Source organism: Branchiostoma floridae, chromosome 19 (assembly GCF_000003815.2).
Source record: "Branchiostoma floridae strain S238N-H82 chromosome 19, Bfl_VNyyK, whole genome shotgun sequence".
Taxonomy (NCBI): Eukaryota; Metazoa; Chordata; class Leptocardii; order Amphioxiformes; family Branchiostomatidae; genus Branchiostoma; species Branchiostoma floridae.
The window spans coordinates 7,767,225-7,783,888 of record NC_049997.1 but is presented as its reverse complement, the minus strand read 5'-3'; the positions used below and the strand labels follow the sequence as shown (position 1 = coordinate 7,783,888).

Sequence of the window (16,664 nt, the reverse complement as noted above, 5' to 3'; positions counted from 1 at the left end):
TGAAATGTAAAAGCTGTTGTTTAATCTGAGCCAGCTTTACAGTTGAGTTGTACAAAACATTTCGGCACCACTACACGACATCTAGTCTTAAAGCACGTGTAAAGTATCCGTAATGCATACTTTTATGAAAAAATGCTTGAAGACAAGCTTCAAGATTAGATTTCGTGCAGTTATCAGTCTACCTTGATGTACCAGAAGTCATCCTTTTCTCAAACAAAACGCCTCTTCGTTAGGTTGTTAAATCAATGTATGTACATGTTTAATGAACTCTTAGCTACAAAACCCAGCATTCCGACTGTCTTCATCAAAGCTTTAAAGAAAGAAGACGAAAGATTATCGAAAGCCGACAGATATCGATGAAATCCATTGATTGGGAAGCTAAGAACAATGGTATATAAGTGTAAATATCTTTCCATTCGGTACACAAATCGTTCCTAGCTGTATAACCAATGCTTTCGGCTACCTTCATATGAGCTTAAGAAAGCCAATGAATGTGTCTCGAAAAACCGGTAGATAAAAAAATCCAAGAACCCACTATATAAAATGTTTCTTAGGCTAATAAATCAGTATATACAGGTTCTTAGCTACATAACCAAGACTTTCTCTTCCTTCATTAAAACATAATAAAGAAGACAGTCCAAACACCTCTGTAACGACATCAGATAAAATCGCCTGGCTGTGACTAAGAACCCAGTATGCTATCTTTGTCTTCGATTGGTCAACTCAAAGAAACGACGATTTCTAAGTCCTAGCACTGTTAACTTAAATGATGTTTAGAAAAAGGATGACTTACATTGACTTACAAATGTATTCACTAGCTTGATTCTTTCACGAGAACTTACAGGCAATAAAAATCCTTGACATCATACAAAACACTGTTTAAAAGTATGTTTGCATATCAAATATTTGTAACTCACAATGTTGTCTGTGAAAGTTGGTAAAATAGTTCTGATAAGGGTATGGTCACCAGTTCGTGCTTACATGAATCTGGTCTTAACAAGGAAACCAAAGTTATCTAACCAAGTACAATGTTAAGAAGCATTTTCTGGATACACTCGAAAAGAATTGAGCGGAATACAAAGTCTGTGGGATTGAATTTTGTCTCTGATTTCATGCAAACTAGTTTTAGTAACTTTACCCTCCCAAGTTCATGTTTTACATGACATTTTGGATTCTAGTCACCTGTTCTCATGAAAACCATCAATTGCCTCTCGTTTTACAACAGTACAGTACAGCTGGGCTCAAAACCAACCTGTTTGTTCTCAGAAATAAAAAAGCTAAAATTGGATGATGACAACAACAAAAAAATCACATTACCAGACCATGCTAACTCAAATACCTGGGGTTTGCCAAAAATGAGAAGAGATCAACAGTAGCCATAGTCACCAAGCCGTAGACATACATTAAAAGAAATACTGGCATAACATTGACTTACATGTATAGCTACAAATGTATGGTTGCTCTTGCCTGGGTACCATCCGGGTAGTAGTTCGCTTCTGCTACCCGTCTAAGGACCTGCACATTCAAACCGTTTGGTGGTAACGTCAGTTAATGAGCGAATTAAGACATGGGTTCTAGAGTGCTCATTTGATGACAATAGGCCCTCCCACAAGCAGACGGGTAGGAGGGCTTTTTTCGGGTGTTGGAATGCCTGTTTAAACAGTTTGCACCCATTCCTTAATTCGCAAATGTATAGGGACCAATCATAGCCCTCATCCAAAATTTGGACGATTACAGAAGTTAACATGGTAAAGGATTACAGGCGGAACAGCAAAAAAGCAATATATATTATATATAGTGTACATTTGTATAATGAATGTCTGAGCTAGAAGCAACTGTATATAGTGTATAATGAAAATCAGAGCGAACTTCTTTCCGAATGGTACCCAGGCTATGGTTGCTCCCTATGACCATCTAATTTTTCGCATCTAAAACCATGGTAACAGTCAGTGCCTTCATTGTGGATACAGACAATGCATGTTAACCACTGACATCTCTTCAAGTTCAAAGTTACCTGACATTGTTTTTTACTTCCAATCTCCCCCAAGGAAACCCCCTTTATGGCATGATAGGCCAGTCCAAACTTAGGGTTGCAAACAATGAACAACATATTATAGGATAAGACCAAAATACAGGAGGGGTGGCAAAGATGGTATTGCAAAGTTTTCCCTTCCTCACATTTTCCTCGAAAACGACTCTTAAAGAACACAATTACTATCAAAATAGCTAAGAGACAATGACAAAGGAAGAGCTTGGATTATACACAAAGTCTATACAGTGATACAGAGAGATTCTACAGGAATACGGCTACACAAGACTAAAAAACACAAAGTTTTGTGCTATTGCACAATTGAAACATAGACGAAAACTCACATTTACATAAATTTTGAACAATTAAGATTGCAACAGGTTTTGTGCTTGTCAAGTTGGCACAATAAAATATTCATACAAGGAAGCCTTGGTGCCAGGTTAAGAACAAAGGACATGTTTTTACATTTTCCTACCTCTTCAATGTCAGCCCAATAAAACAAAAGTTATACTTAGTAAACGAAAACAGTGTGGACCACTGTTTTCAATTCCTCCACTTTCTTTTGAAACCGTAAAATGTCATCGTCATCTATGTACTATTTTCATCCATTCTGAAGCAACTTTTTGCAACTGAAAAATCACCGACTCCACAATTCTGTCTCATATTTCCCATAAAAATGGTCCCAAACAATCCTTTGCTGCTTCAGTTTCCAACTATCCTCAAAAGCAACACTTGTCAATGACATTTTGCATAGCAAAATCACATCATTTTGGCAATTGCTCGTCAAAAGGAGCCGACTCAGATCAAATACATTATCAAGTTAAATTTCTCTATAAGATAGACTTGCTATTGTCTTATTTCAAAACTTTGTGTCTTCTGTGCAACACATTTTGTTGCTGGTGACTTAAAAGTTTACTGCTAGCTTCAGTTATTTGCCTTGAATCTAAGTTGACTTGACTAAAATCAGAGCATTCCAGGTCATAATCAGCACAGTCATGGTTTTCTCAGTCAACTTACGTACACTAATCTAGCTGAAAAATTATGTGATGTACAAAATATGAAAATGGTCACCGTACAACTTTTAACACATCAGTATACAATAGACACTTTCAGTACAAAACAAGTCAATTGTTTGCTGCTAATGCTGTCATTAGTGTTGTGCTGACAGAGGTAACTTACAAGCTAACGATCAATTAACCGAAGAAGTCAGCATCCAGCCAGATGCGCTTCTCAAAATAATTTGCAACTTCTTTTTTATACAAAGTTTCAATTCACAACTCAAGAGAAATATGATTATGGCTGTTTTCTTTGTGCAGTGGTAAAAACATTGTGTACATGTTGTTGTAGGTAAAACTCTTGAAAGTCAAGCTTTTAGGTAAAACTTTTAAGGCATTTTACGAATGGCTGTGTTGTTCGGGGCAACTTTCTTATCACTCGTATTACATTGTACCTACCTTTCATTAGCCAAGTTATCTTCAAAATAGAACAGTGGAGATTTCAATCAAGACCAAAGTTAAAACAGGACAAATCCTGATCCCATGCAAGTATTTTACAGCTCTAAGCATTTTATAGAGCAAATCTTGGGGACCCATTTTCATGAGATCAGGTTACTTGATGTAACACCCCCCCTATACGTAATGGTCTCGCCCGTGGCTTCAGAAAACACAGGCATCTCAGGACAAAAAAATTATGCAAAAAGGGAGGATTGAAAAAAAGTTTGGAAAGTGATATGCCTTAATATGTAATTTGTTTTGCAGCTTGTGACTTTGTTCGCAGACCTGCGCCTCCGGACGTTTGTGACGCGTTCAATGTCATCTGTAGAGCCGTGAGAAGTCCCGCAGTGCTGACGACACTGTCTTCACCTCTTCAGCACTGCAAAGAATAACAGGATTATCATTAGAAATAGCAATTTTTGTCATATATAGAGGTACTCTGAAAAAATACCAGTATCTGCCAACATCTTCACAGAAAATGTGCTTAGTAGATTTCATTTTGAGTTGCATTTCTGTCAAAGACACTGTACTCCCTTTTATTGATTTTACCAATAACATTTTTTAGAAATGACAAAATTCACTTTTACTGATCACAGATGGCCTGAATTTGTTCAAAGGAGGAAATCTCATGTGAACGTTGAAATTTTCACATTGTACCAAATCTTATTCCAACATTCATATCAAATTACCTCCTTCCTCTTTGAAGAACTTCAGGCCACATTTGATCGTTAAAATGAAATTTTGTCTCTGGCTCCAAAATATCATTATATATAAATGTACACTCTGAAATATATCTTTGTTGTTGCCAATATCAGAACAGAATGATCAAAAGAAACATGATCAAAAAGCCAGACACAATTTGCTACAACACTTAGAGATAATTCAGAGAATCTAGGGTATACTGTAAATGCAGAAATCTTTGCGGTGGATTAATGTTCGCGATTTTCACCGCAAACTTAAAACCACCGCGAACATTTTTTTTATTATGGTATTAGACTGCAGTCTATCGTGATACCGCGAAACTAAAACCACAGCGAAAAGTCCTTTTAACGGCTACCGCGAAATTAAATCCCTGCGAACTGAAATGTATTTACAGTATTTGGACCCTCTACAGTCAAATGAAAGGAACTGTAATTTCATCCCAGATATCCTGTTGTTGGTAATCATCATGGAACAAAGTAATTGCAATCTGTCAAGGCCCTGTCACAGAGTTTGTTTGGCAAGACTTACAAATGTGGCAGAAAACATTCTTTGAGTAGCCATGTGTGAAAAAATGTATGAAGCCCTGTACGTGTATGAAGTACTGTAAATGCAGAAATGTTCGCGGTGGATTAATGTTCGTGGTTTTTGCGGTGACCACTTTACAGCGAACTTAAAACCACCGCGAACATTTTTCTATTATGGTATTAGACTGCAGTCTATGGTGTTACCGCGAAACTAAAACCACAGCGAAAAGTCCTTTTAACGGCTACCGCGAAATTAAATCCCCGCGAACTGAAATGTATTTACAGTATATGGACCCTCTACAGTAAAATGAAAGGAACTGTAATTTCATCCCAGACATCCTGTCGTTGGTAATCATCATGGAACAAAGTAATTGCAATCTGTCAAGGCCCTGTCACAGAATTTGTTTGGCAAGACTTACAAATGTGGCAGAAAACATTCTTTGAATAGTCATGTGTGAAAAAATGTATGAAGTCCTGTACATGTACGAAGTATGTACTATGTGCATGTACGTGTATTTAGCCCTACATGTACATGTATGTTTGTAGCCATGTATGTACATGTATGTAGTCATGCATGTACATGTATCCAGTCATGTAATACTACATCTATGTCCATGAATGTAACATGTACAAGTGACAGGAAAGGTTCTGCAGATCCTTTCGATTGGCTGTTAGAACGAATGTTAAATACAGTATTCCTTACATGGTTCTTTCTTCTAATTAAGAGTGTTGGCATTGACTCATTTGGCAAGAAATATTGATCACCAACACGTCTTGGACAGCATGCTGTAAACGCAGAAATGTTAACGGTGCTTTAATATATCTTTGCAGTTTTCGCGAGACAGTCTTACCATGAACTTAAAACCATTTTTCCATTACAGTATGTGACTACAGTGTAATTGGCACTACCGTGAACTTAAAACCACCACGAAAACTCCACTTTGCCACTATTGCAAAATTAAAAGCCGCAGGCCTAAATGCATTTACATTACCTTGTGATTTGTTTGTGGAAATCTGTGAGTTGCTTGTGAGTGGCGTTGATGGCACCGCCGGTGGTCTCCGTGGGAAGGCCCTTCAGAGCGTGCTCCAGCCACACACAGAAACTCTGCAACAACAACAACATACCATTTTATCAAAAAGCTTCAATTAAAACATAGTGTATATAGGCCATCAGGCTTTTAGCTAGGATTTAATTATAGGGAGTCCGAATTTCTTAGTGAAAGAGATTTACCACTCAGTGAATGCTACAGACATTGTAGAAGGGTCAGGGAGCACTGACATTCCATGCTTCGGGGTTTGAGATAAGTCAGTAATCTGATAATAAGATAATCTTAAGTTAAAATGGAGGATTCTGAGGTATTGCTGTCAATGAGGTCACAGTCATCAACTGTGACCTACATGTAGTGGCATCCCTGTTATATCAAAATTTCATGCTTGTCAGAGGATCTACTCCCAGGTGTAAGGGCCTCTTCAGTGTGTTCAGTGCGTCTAATTTCTTGTTATTTTTAGTACAGTGTGTCCATTTGACGCCTTGATGCATGCCAGGACATACAATTACTATTATTTATTTTCTTGCTTCTCATTGATCTATGTATTAGCAAAACTTCAGTACTTTCAGCATGCAGCAGCTAAACATTGGACATCATTTCCAAGGGAAAACATAGAGAGATTAGTTTCCACAGTTCAAAATGACAACCATCGCACATCCAGAACATGTAATATCAGACTCTGACGCTCCACTGCAGTACTGTGGTAAGCCACTAAGAGGCCCATTATCGAATTTGACCTTCGTCTCCTCAACATTTATAAAATATCAAGATCCTGCAAAAGCTTCTCAAATTATGCTTAAAAGCAACAACACAAAACAAGCAAACATATATACTCAGCCAGTTCACCACAGATGAAACCACAAACATTATTATCTAGCGTATAGTTAAACAGAATGTGCACTATTAATTTCCCACTTACAGCCCTGTTGTAACGCATGAGTTCAAAGACAACGTCGGCCACAAAAAATGACTATAACTTGATTAGGCAATTGCAAGTGGCGCTGGCCAATGATACAGCATTTCCATGGTCAGGCTATTGAACTTGTCAAACCCTGCGTAAATTTCATCACAAAAATCGATGTCTAAACAATTTGCAGTAGACATACGCAAGGTTCTGCCCAGCTTCAAAATTCTGGCCATTCCATCATCTTCACAGACAGAATTTGCCTGTTAGGACATGGAAAATATCAAAATTAGATCAAATTATGACAGGATGTGATCATTGCAGAAAAAATATGAAGTTGGGACTTACAGCCCTGTTGTAACGCATGAGTTCAAAGACCACGTCGGCCACGTCAGGAAGCATGTAGGACGGTAGGTAGAACACGGTGGCGGACATGAGGCTCTGAACCAACTGCGGACCGCGCACAACCATCAGTTTCTCCACCATGTCTCTCCGCACCTGGTAATCATCGTCGCACTGAAACAACCACCAGACATGGAAACCAATCTTCATCAAGTTTTAGCGAATATTTGATGATCTGTATCTGTAGCTTTATAGCCAGTATAACCACCGTTCGGTGTAACACACCAGCTTTGCAGGCACGCAGCACAGCAGTAGCTGGTTATATTACACTGGACGACCCGTCACACCATGATGAGCTAATATTTGGAAAGCAATTATTTCTTTTCAATTACTTGTTCTTGAAAATGTGCCGTGTAGGGATACAAGTACATGTATGTAAAAATTTTAAGCTGAGGAAATGTCACAAAATCTTTTATGATTTTCGTAAAACTTTTATTAGAATGTTTAGATCATAAATTACATTATTTTGAAGCTTGATGATGTAGATCAAAGTGAGCATTTCTAAAGGATTGGTGAATAAAGCAACTCTTTTTCCATAGAAATGAAGCAGACAGGAGCAGACTTTCATATTGGTGTCCTTATTTGCATATCAATGAGCTGTGGCTGAAGCATATACTGCATCAGTTTTTTCGTACTCTTTAACTGTACATAGACATTGAGAAGTGGTGATCTGAGTGGGCCAGATGATCTTTGAACATTTGAGCATAGATTTGCTGGAATGCAAATAGGGACACCAACATGGTAGCCAACACATTGATGATGCCATGTGAAAATGCTTCTACATGTATTGTGTACAAGATTATCATGAATCAGGTCCTACTCTACTCACATCATTGGCTATAGCGGTGTGCACCAAGTCTCTTTTAACACTACAGAGCATAGATTCACTGGAATGCAAATAGGGACACCAAATTGGCAGCTGACACAGTGATGATGCCATGTGAAAATGCTTCTATACGAGCGATCGCTGTTGTTGTTTATATCCGGGGTATTTGACGGCTGGTGTCTACAAGGACAATAGATTGGATAAAAATTGATATTCAAATTAGCAGATTAAATTACTGGTTGATATGTAAATCAATATTTTGCCAAACACCTGCTTTTTGCCTACCACTGCGTCACCGTGACATCATCGCGATCGCTCGTATTGTGTACAAGATTATCATGAATCAGGTCCTACTCTACTCACATCATTGGCTATAGCGGTGTGCACCAAGTCTCTTAGGAACTTCATGACCGAGGCATTGGCATCTCTATGGTCCAGTGTCGACGCGGCCATCGCGCATTCCAGGATTGCATCAATCATTTCACTATGGAGAATCACTAGGGGGCAGCGCTGCACAAATCTGGTGGTGGGGATCACCGAGAGATCAGGATCCGTGGATCATTCGCGAGGGTTCGACAAGTTCGGAAAAATGTGCCGTCTTGAAAGGGCCAATGATATGGCAGGGTTCTAGCCAGGATTTTATTTTGCCATCTTGAAAGGACCAATGATATGGCAGGGTTCTAGCCAGGATTTTATTTTGCCATCTTGAAAGGACCAATGATATGGCAGGGTTCTAGCCAGGATTTTATTTTGCCATCTTGAAAGGGCCAACGATATGGAAGGGTTCTAGCCAGGATTTTATTTTGCCATCTTGAAAGGACCAATGATATGGCAGGGTTCTAGCCAGGATTTTATTTTGCCATCTTGAAAGGGCCAACGATATGGAAGGGTTCTAGCCAGGATTTTATTTTGCCGTCTTGAAAGGGCCAATGATATGGCAGGGTTCTAACCAGGCTTTTATTTTAGAGTAATGGTAATGACAAGGTAGGGTGATGATTTGAAGGGGGTTCTTTGCCCTTCCATGGAGTTTGACTTGATGTAGGGTACCTGTGACTGGCATGTGGGGACTTACTGTAACTCTGTTAACATCACATGTAATTTGAAGGACTTTTTGGCCAGTCTGGAGGGTCATATAATCATTTTCATATTTGATTAGACATTTTTCAACAAGTAAATGAAAGCAAAGAACCACTACGCTAGTTGAAATTAGTGTAGTGGTCCTAAATTTAGCATGGTGGTCGCAAATTATAGCGTAGTGGCCAGTTACACTAAAAATGCACTAGCGAGAACCCTGTATGGGCCAGTGATAGGGCCAGAAGGTGGTCATTTCTGCAATCTGCATTTTTCACAATCCAACTTTTCACTGGCCTGTGTCTGACTTTAAAACAGTCACCTATTTCCTGCCATATTTCAATCAAGAAATGAATTTTGAACTGATAATTGCACAGCCTGCCAATCTAGATGGCCGATGATTTGAAAAAAAAAATGACTATAACTTGATTGGGCAATTGCAAGTGGCGCTGGCCAATGAAACAGCATTTCCATGGTCAGGCTATTGAACTTGTCAAACCCTGCGTAAATTTCATCACAAAAATCGATGTCTCAACAATTTGCAGTAGACATATGCATGGTTCTGCCCAGCTTCAAATTTCGGACAAAAACTCTGGCCATTCCATCATCTTCACAGACAGAATTTGCCTGTTAGGACCTTGAAAGTATCAAAATTAGATCCAATTATGACAGGCTGTGATCATTGCAGAAAAAATATGAAGTTGGACAGAACCTTGCATAGATGCCACAAAGATGCATGTGTAATCATCAGTACAGACAATGAAGCAGAGAGGTAATATATATCAACCAACAAGCTTCAATCATGACATATAGTTACAAAGGGAACACTAATTAGTTTCTGATGAAAATTACTGCTGCCACACAGGAACAATTGACAGATGAAATGAAACACACATAATTACATCTACATTTGGTCTTATTCATAATGAATTGTCTATTACGTGAAATGTGTTTGGGAAGAGGCTAAGGGGTTACTGTAAATGCAGAAACTTTCACGGTGGTTTAATGTTCGCATTTTTTTGCGGTGGCCGCTTTACCGCGAACTTAAAATCACCGCGAACATTTTTCCGTGGCAGTAAGAGACTACAGTCCATGATGCTACCGCGAACTTAAAACCACGGCGAAAAGTCCTTTTTCCTGCAACCGCGAAATTAAATCCCTGCGAACTTAAATGCACTTACAGTATATACAATGTGCTAAAGGACATACCGGTATATTACAACATACCTGGCACATAACCTAAAGAGATCGTCGATAGTATCGGGATGGTTTCGCAGCCCTCCTGTCTTCAGCAGCTGGAAAGTCGGACCACAAAAAGCCTGAAAAAACAAAGATGAGTTTTACAAAGTTACAATATTTTGTGGCAGTCAACAGCATGTATTTTCTCATTTTGCAGCCTCTTTGTATTGTTGAAAACTTTTTTTAAAATGCCCTCCCCATAATCAAATCAACAAAGCTGTATTACACTGCAGGGCAGTTATACCGGCTATATCGATACAGAGCATTGCCTAACTGTCACATATGAATTTTTAAAAGTCAAATCCAATAATAGATGCATCTTACAGTTGATTGGACATTAGTGTTAAGTTCTCATTTACTTTACTCTTAATAACTTCATACAATTAGCCTACTGGCATGATTTTGCAAATAAATGTTATCATTCAATCAAATATAAGATGCAGTTTTCTTGTAGAAAGTTCTGACTCATATCCAACCTTAAGCATGTCTAGAAGTCCAGTTCTGCACCCCTCCTCCATGCCGTACTCATCCACCAGTATACTCCCCAGGTACAGGAAACAGGAGTGCTGGTGCGTCTGGTACACATTCACCATCTGGGCAGGTGGAACAATGGACAGGTCACAACAATAGAAAGGTGAAAACAATAGACAGGTGAATACAATGCTGAATAGACAGGTGGAAACAATAGGGTAAAGCAAAATAAAAAGATGAAAACAATAGACAGGTGAAAACAGTAGGGTTAGACAAAATAGACACTCAGATGAAAACTATAACAGGTGAAAACAACCCTGGGTAAAAGGTGGGGGAAACCATAAATGCGCATAATAGACATATTCCAAAGTCCCAAAGCATTGTGTGCACTGAGAAAAGGTAGAAAAGAATGATCTGGACAGGTTAGAACATTAGACACAGGTCAGAAAAACAGACAGGTGAAAACAATAGGGTAAAACAAAATAGACAGATGAAAACAAAAGACAAGAGAGAACAATGCACAGGTGTGAGAACATACAGAAACATATAAAAGTAACATGTTCCAAAGCATTGTATGCACAGGCAAAAACAAACGAAGGAATGACCTGCTGTCAGTGAGAAAGTTCTTTTGCAATAAAAATTACAATTTGAGGCCAAATAACATTCGGATAAGGAAACACACAGGCATAAGGCAGGGTTTGTAATGAAATACTGGGTGTGTTACACAATACAAAATTGGAGATGTGCACCTAATTTTTGAGTGAGGGTGAATCAGCGTACAAGGATATTTATAACTCTTAGACAAAATCTTTGAATGTAGTGCTACTTGATCAAAATTTTGATGTTAGCAATGATATTCCAGATTCAAGTTCTGAAGAGAGGTAGGATAATGTCATGGCTTCTCTTATTCTGCTGATTCCATCTGCAAAACGTGACATCATAGCAATGGATTGCTCATTCCTTGACAAAGACTACTAAGTCCAATTTTATTTGAAAGTTACAGTTAATTGTACTTTGTACACATCATACACAGTACATTGTACACATTGATCTAGAATGACTTCTACCGACACAGATTGAAGCCAGAACTGAACCCCACCTGTGTGACCAGCGGCTGTAGCAGCCCAGCTGACTGCTTCCCCACACAGCGCACAGCAAACCTGATACACCTGCAGCACCGCTCCACTATCACACACACACACACACACACACTTAGAAGTGAGAACCCCACCTGTGTGACCAGCGGCTGTAGCAGCCCAGCTGACTGTTTCCCCACACAGCGCACAGCAAACCTAATACACCTGCAGCACCGCTCCACTATCACACACACACAAACACACACACACACACACACACACACACACACACACACACACTTAGAAGTGAGAACCCCACCTGTGTGACCAGCGGCTGTAGCAGCCCAGCTGACTGTTTCCCCACACAGCGCACAGCAAACCTGATACACCTGCAGCACCGCTCCACTATCACACAAACACACACACACACACACACACACACTTAGAAGTGAGAACCCCACCTGTGTGACCAGCGGCTGTAGCAGCCCAGCTGACTGTTTCCCCACACAGCGCACAGCAAACCTGATACACCTGCAGCAACGCTCCACTATCCGGATGTCAGCCTGGTACTTGTTACACGTATCCGACAGGACCGGCCACACCTAGCAACAAACACACAAGGCTTTTAGGTAGTGAAGGCTTCCAGGTCAGGCAGGAAAGGTAGAAATTGACACTTAAATGAATGAATGAAGACCTTTATTGTACATACATACCCACTGGGTTCAGTACAGGTCGCAACAAGGTATACATGGAATATGTATACCTTGTTGCGACCATTCAACAAAAGGATAGAAAGACGGAAAAATGTCATAGGAAGAGAAAAGAAAAAGGACAGGAAAAATATAAGAAGAGAAAGGCAAATAGGTTAAAAAGGAAAACAGCTAGAAGGAAAGAAAGAAAGAATTGAGTAAAAGATTGAAAGTTCACAGTTACAATTTACCATATAATAATTTTTCATTGATATTCTAGTTCATACATTGTCTGCTGTCAATTCACATAATGTAACAAGGTCCATCCTCAAGTACATGTAACGCTAGTTCACCTTTATCCGTGGGGTGACCTTTATCCGTTGTCTTTAAAACAGCACATTTAGGAGTATCGAGTCTGTGGACTGTGGTTTCAAATTTGAAATATTTTCAAAAATGTTCCGATTTGAAACCACCGTCCATCAACTTCATATCCCTAAATACGCTTTTTTCTTGCAAACAACGGTTATAGGTCCCCCTCAGACTAAGGTGAACCAGCGTTATAAAGTTTAAGTTATACACTTAAATCTGGGCCTACACCAAACCAATGAACAGAAGTGACATGAACACATACATTGTAAAAATACATCACAAGCTATTTTGTAGCTTAAAAGATACATCACAACACACTTTATTTCTTTACAAATGTTAAATTTTTCCTCCAACACCCCTCTGGAAAAAAGTGGACTGACCTCTTGCACAACTTGCTGACAGGGATGGATCTGCCCATTTTGCACTTCGGGGGCCGTATGCCTGTATTGGAACAGACTTTTGGATAATGTGACAGTAGAATCACACCAGGGAAAAATGGAAGAGGCAAAAGTTAGTCGTGTTACATGAGGTTGGAAATTAGAGGCACACTTGGAAAACAATAATATAATTTGAAATACAAACACATGCAATATCATGAATGTAGATTTACTTTATCAACTTTCAACAAAATGCATTCTACAAGTATATGTTACAGTATTTGAACGACAGCAAAATTACACTGCAAATGGCATTCTACATAAAAAACAGAGAAATTGCACAGAACTATGATTGAATATCATAAACTTAAAAATGGGCACATTTTGACCACAAATATTCTGTGTTTTCACATCACAAGAATTATTATGTTAAAGGTTATCGGTGGAACAAGCAAAAAAAAAGCTTCAGAAACATGCACTTTTGCAATAAGCTAACTTGATCTTTTAAACTACAAAATGTTTTAATGGAAAGTCAGATTTTTAAAAATTCATTTAAATACTTATAAAAATCACTTTAAAAGTTGCAAACCAAAAAGAGGGACTTCCATTTCAACGAATGTTACAGGTGCAAAAGTAGGAAAGGTATCATATCTAACTTGGTACTGTAAATGTGTTTTGCATAAAAGCTTACCTGAATATGGAAGCTAGTCTGTCCAAGAAAATGGTGGGATCTGTTCTTGTGCCTTCCTTTACTGACTCATTCTGGACAATCAGCTGGTAAAAAAGAATATATTTTATATTCATTAACATTTGAAAAAGCGAAGGTAAACTAGATCCTTCGAAATATCTGCTCGCAAACATAGCATACATGTCTCTTCAAAATGTCACTTATGTCATTAACTTAATCCAACCTCCCAAAAGACTTATAATGCTGTTGCAGTACTGTAGATAATCAGCAGAGGGCACTGTTTCAAATGTTGCATCAAATCCAGTCAGTTTATGCTTCCTACACAAGAGTATTTCCTTACCTGTGACAATCTGTCTGCCTGTATTTGGCACAGTGCTCGTAGTCCAACAGCTAGCTGGTCATGGGGCATCTTTGTCAAAATCAAGGATATACCTGCAATGTGCAAGAGTTTGCTTTTATATGTGACTACAGTCAAACCTACAAGTCACATCAATGCATTTTTCATTCTATCACTTCACAACTCAAAGACATCAGTTTGAATTCACAGTTCAGTATAGGAAGACTCTAAAATTTGTTTCAAATTCCATTTTGTTTTTTAATGCTTCAAATATCAAAGAGATCACTGTTCACAGTTAACTATATACATAATAGTGTTATGACTAGAGGCTTAAAAACTTGCTGCAAACAGTAATTCTCTATCACTTCTCAAAATAGACAGATCCCATACTTGCCATAGTCTTGACCGACTCCATCACACATTCATAATAATTTAAACATTTGATGGGCATGCACACTACCATTAGATCAGACAGGTGTCTGAAACATCTGACCGTTTCACAAATCATATCCAGTAGCTTGTCTGGATGTCTAACCTTCATTGACCAGTCTTTTCAGTGTTAACCTTTCAGGGACAGTCACTGTCAGAATCAGCCTACTCAGTGTTTACCTTTCAGTAGTCCCACTGCAGCCTCGTTAGAGATGTGCAGGTTGTCCAGAGCCTCGACAATCTGCAGCAGGCCCTTGAAGTGTCTGACACTTTTCTAATGTATTCTCACTTCCAGCAATGGAATTCTTTTATTACTGGCTCTATGTTTCTGTGTTGACCAATGCTTGATGCAATGACTGTGAAAAGCCACTATTATCAAAATCTCACTCAATGGAAAAATCTTACTTGCCTGATCGGGCAAGTAGAGTAGAAAATGCACTTTCACTTGCCCGGGACTATCGGACTAGTGGACTTGTCCAACCCTGCATGCATGTGTTTACCTTTCAGCAGTCCTACTGCAGCCTCATTGGAGATGTGCAGGTTGTCCAGAGCCTCGACAATCTGCAGCAGTCCCTTGAAGTGTCTGGCCATCTGTTCCCGACACGCCGCACAGATATTCTGTAGGGATGTGGCAGACACCGAGCCCAGCTTCGGGTGCTGAAGACCTGCCAGCAGGAAGTTCAGCACGGAATCTGGGGAAGAAACGTTCGGAAATCAATATTTTTTTAAGTCAGAAGGCGAATCTGGGGAAGAAACGTTCGTAAATCAATACTTTTTTAAGACTTGCCACTTTCTGCTTTTGGTACTGTAATAAAAAAGGCTAAGCAAAAATTAAGTAATAAAATGTGTTTAAAAAGGCAGGACAGAATTTGTTTAAGATCCTACACTTTGCATAATTATGTGCTTCCCCCTATCACTGATAAAAAAACTGCCATGCCGTCCCTTCCTCAACATCTAAAATGTTTTAAATTTCTTTATATATAATAGGTAACTTTGATTCTCTGAATGAGTGACAACTAGTTAGAAGCCACTCCCACAACAATGGAAACCTCAGCCCAGTTTGGCACTGCCACTCCAAGATACATATTTAGGCAGGCAAGCGTCCACGCATCCATATGAGGTACACTGTTCTTGAAGTACTAAGAAATTGGAGATAGACACCCTGCAGAGGCCCTTGCACTGGGGAGCACTCAGATAAGTATGAAATTCTGACTGACCAGGGATGCTACTAGGTCACTTTTGATCACAGTCTCTGACAGTAATTTTGCCCTTCAGGATACCTTAGAATGCCAGACCCTTACAATACAAATGTACTTGGGCCTGTAGAGAGTTACAAGTCGCTAAGGAATTTGGACCCCTATAATAAAATCCTAGCTAAAAGCCTGAGCCTAGGAGACTGTCCTTAGACCTTACCTAAAGTGTCGGGATGTCTGTCAATCCACTCGCAGAGTTCCCCGACCAGCTGTGTGCCCGCGTACAGCGATGTGAGCAGGGCTTTCAATTAAACTCTCTTTTGTACTTTGTACGAGGCAAATTAGTCTTCGGACTACCATCTTGTACATGACTTTGTGTGTGTTTAAATAAATAAACCAGTTCTCTCTCTCTCTCTCTCTCTTTTAGGTAAAGCTAGTTCTCTGAACAGCTGGTTAGAAGCCACACCCACAGGAGTGGAAACCTCAACCCAGTTTAGCACAGCCTCCAAAAGGTATATTCTATAGGCCATTGGCGACACACTGTCTGAAAGAAATGTTCTTACCTAAAGTGTCGGGATGTCTGTCTATCCACTCGCAGAGTTCCCCGACCAGCTGCGTGCCCGTGTAGCGTACAGCGATGTGGGCGTCCTGGGGCAGGTTTAGCACGGCCTGCAGCACCTGGGGCACCACCTCGCTCTCATCACTGGGGGAAGGAACACAAAAACTGTGGGGAGGGGCGAGTCCAATAATGATTATTACTATTGATTGTTCAATATTCTGAGTGGCGAATTGTTAT

At 39.4% G+C, this 16,664-nt stretch overlaps 1 protein-coding gene across 7 annotated transcripts in view; it reads right to left on the bottom strand.

The window, feature by feature from the left end:
- The window catches only part of LOC118406861 (transportin-3-like), a 37,650-nt gene continuing 20,986 nt past the window's right edge, over positions 1–16,664 (bottom strand). For 2 of the 7 annotated variants that reach the window (XM_035807217.1, XM_035807222.1), the window contains exons 16-27: positions 16,432–16,592; positions 15,176–15,367; positions 14,250–14,341; positions 13,913–13,995; positions 13,225–13,300; positions 12,248–12,388; positions 10,716–10,832; positions 10,228–10,319; positions 8,293–8,449; positions 7,050–7,217; positions 5,741–5,853; positions 1–3,901 (exon numbers count right to left, since the gene is read on the bottom strand). In XM_035807217.1, coding sequence (XP_035663110.1) covers positions 3,841–3,901; positions 5,741–5,853; positions 7,050–7,217; positions 8,293–8,449; positions 10,228–10,319; positions 10,716–10,832; positions 12,248–12,388; positions 13,225–13,300; positions 13,913–13,995; positions 14,250–14,341; positions 15,176–15,367; positions 16,432–16,592 — 1,453 coding nt within the window. In that variant the 3' untranslated portion in view covers positions 1–3,840. Of the gene's footprint in view, positions 3,902–5,740; positions 5,854–7,049; positions 7,218–8,292; positions 8,450–10,227; positions 10,320–10,715; positions 10,833–12,105; positions 12,176–12,247; positions 12,389–13,224; positions 13,301–13,912; positions 13,996–14,249; positions 14,342–15,175; positions 15,368–16,431; positions 16,593–16,664 lie in introns of all 7 variants that reach the window. The other 5 variants (XM_035807218.1, XM_035807219.1, XM_035807224.1 and 2 more) reach the window with 5 other exon arrangements.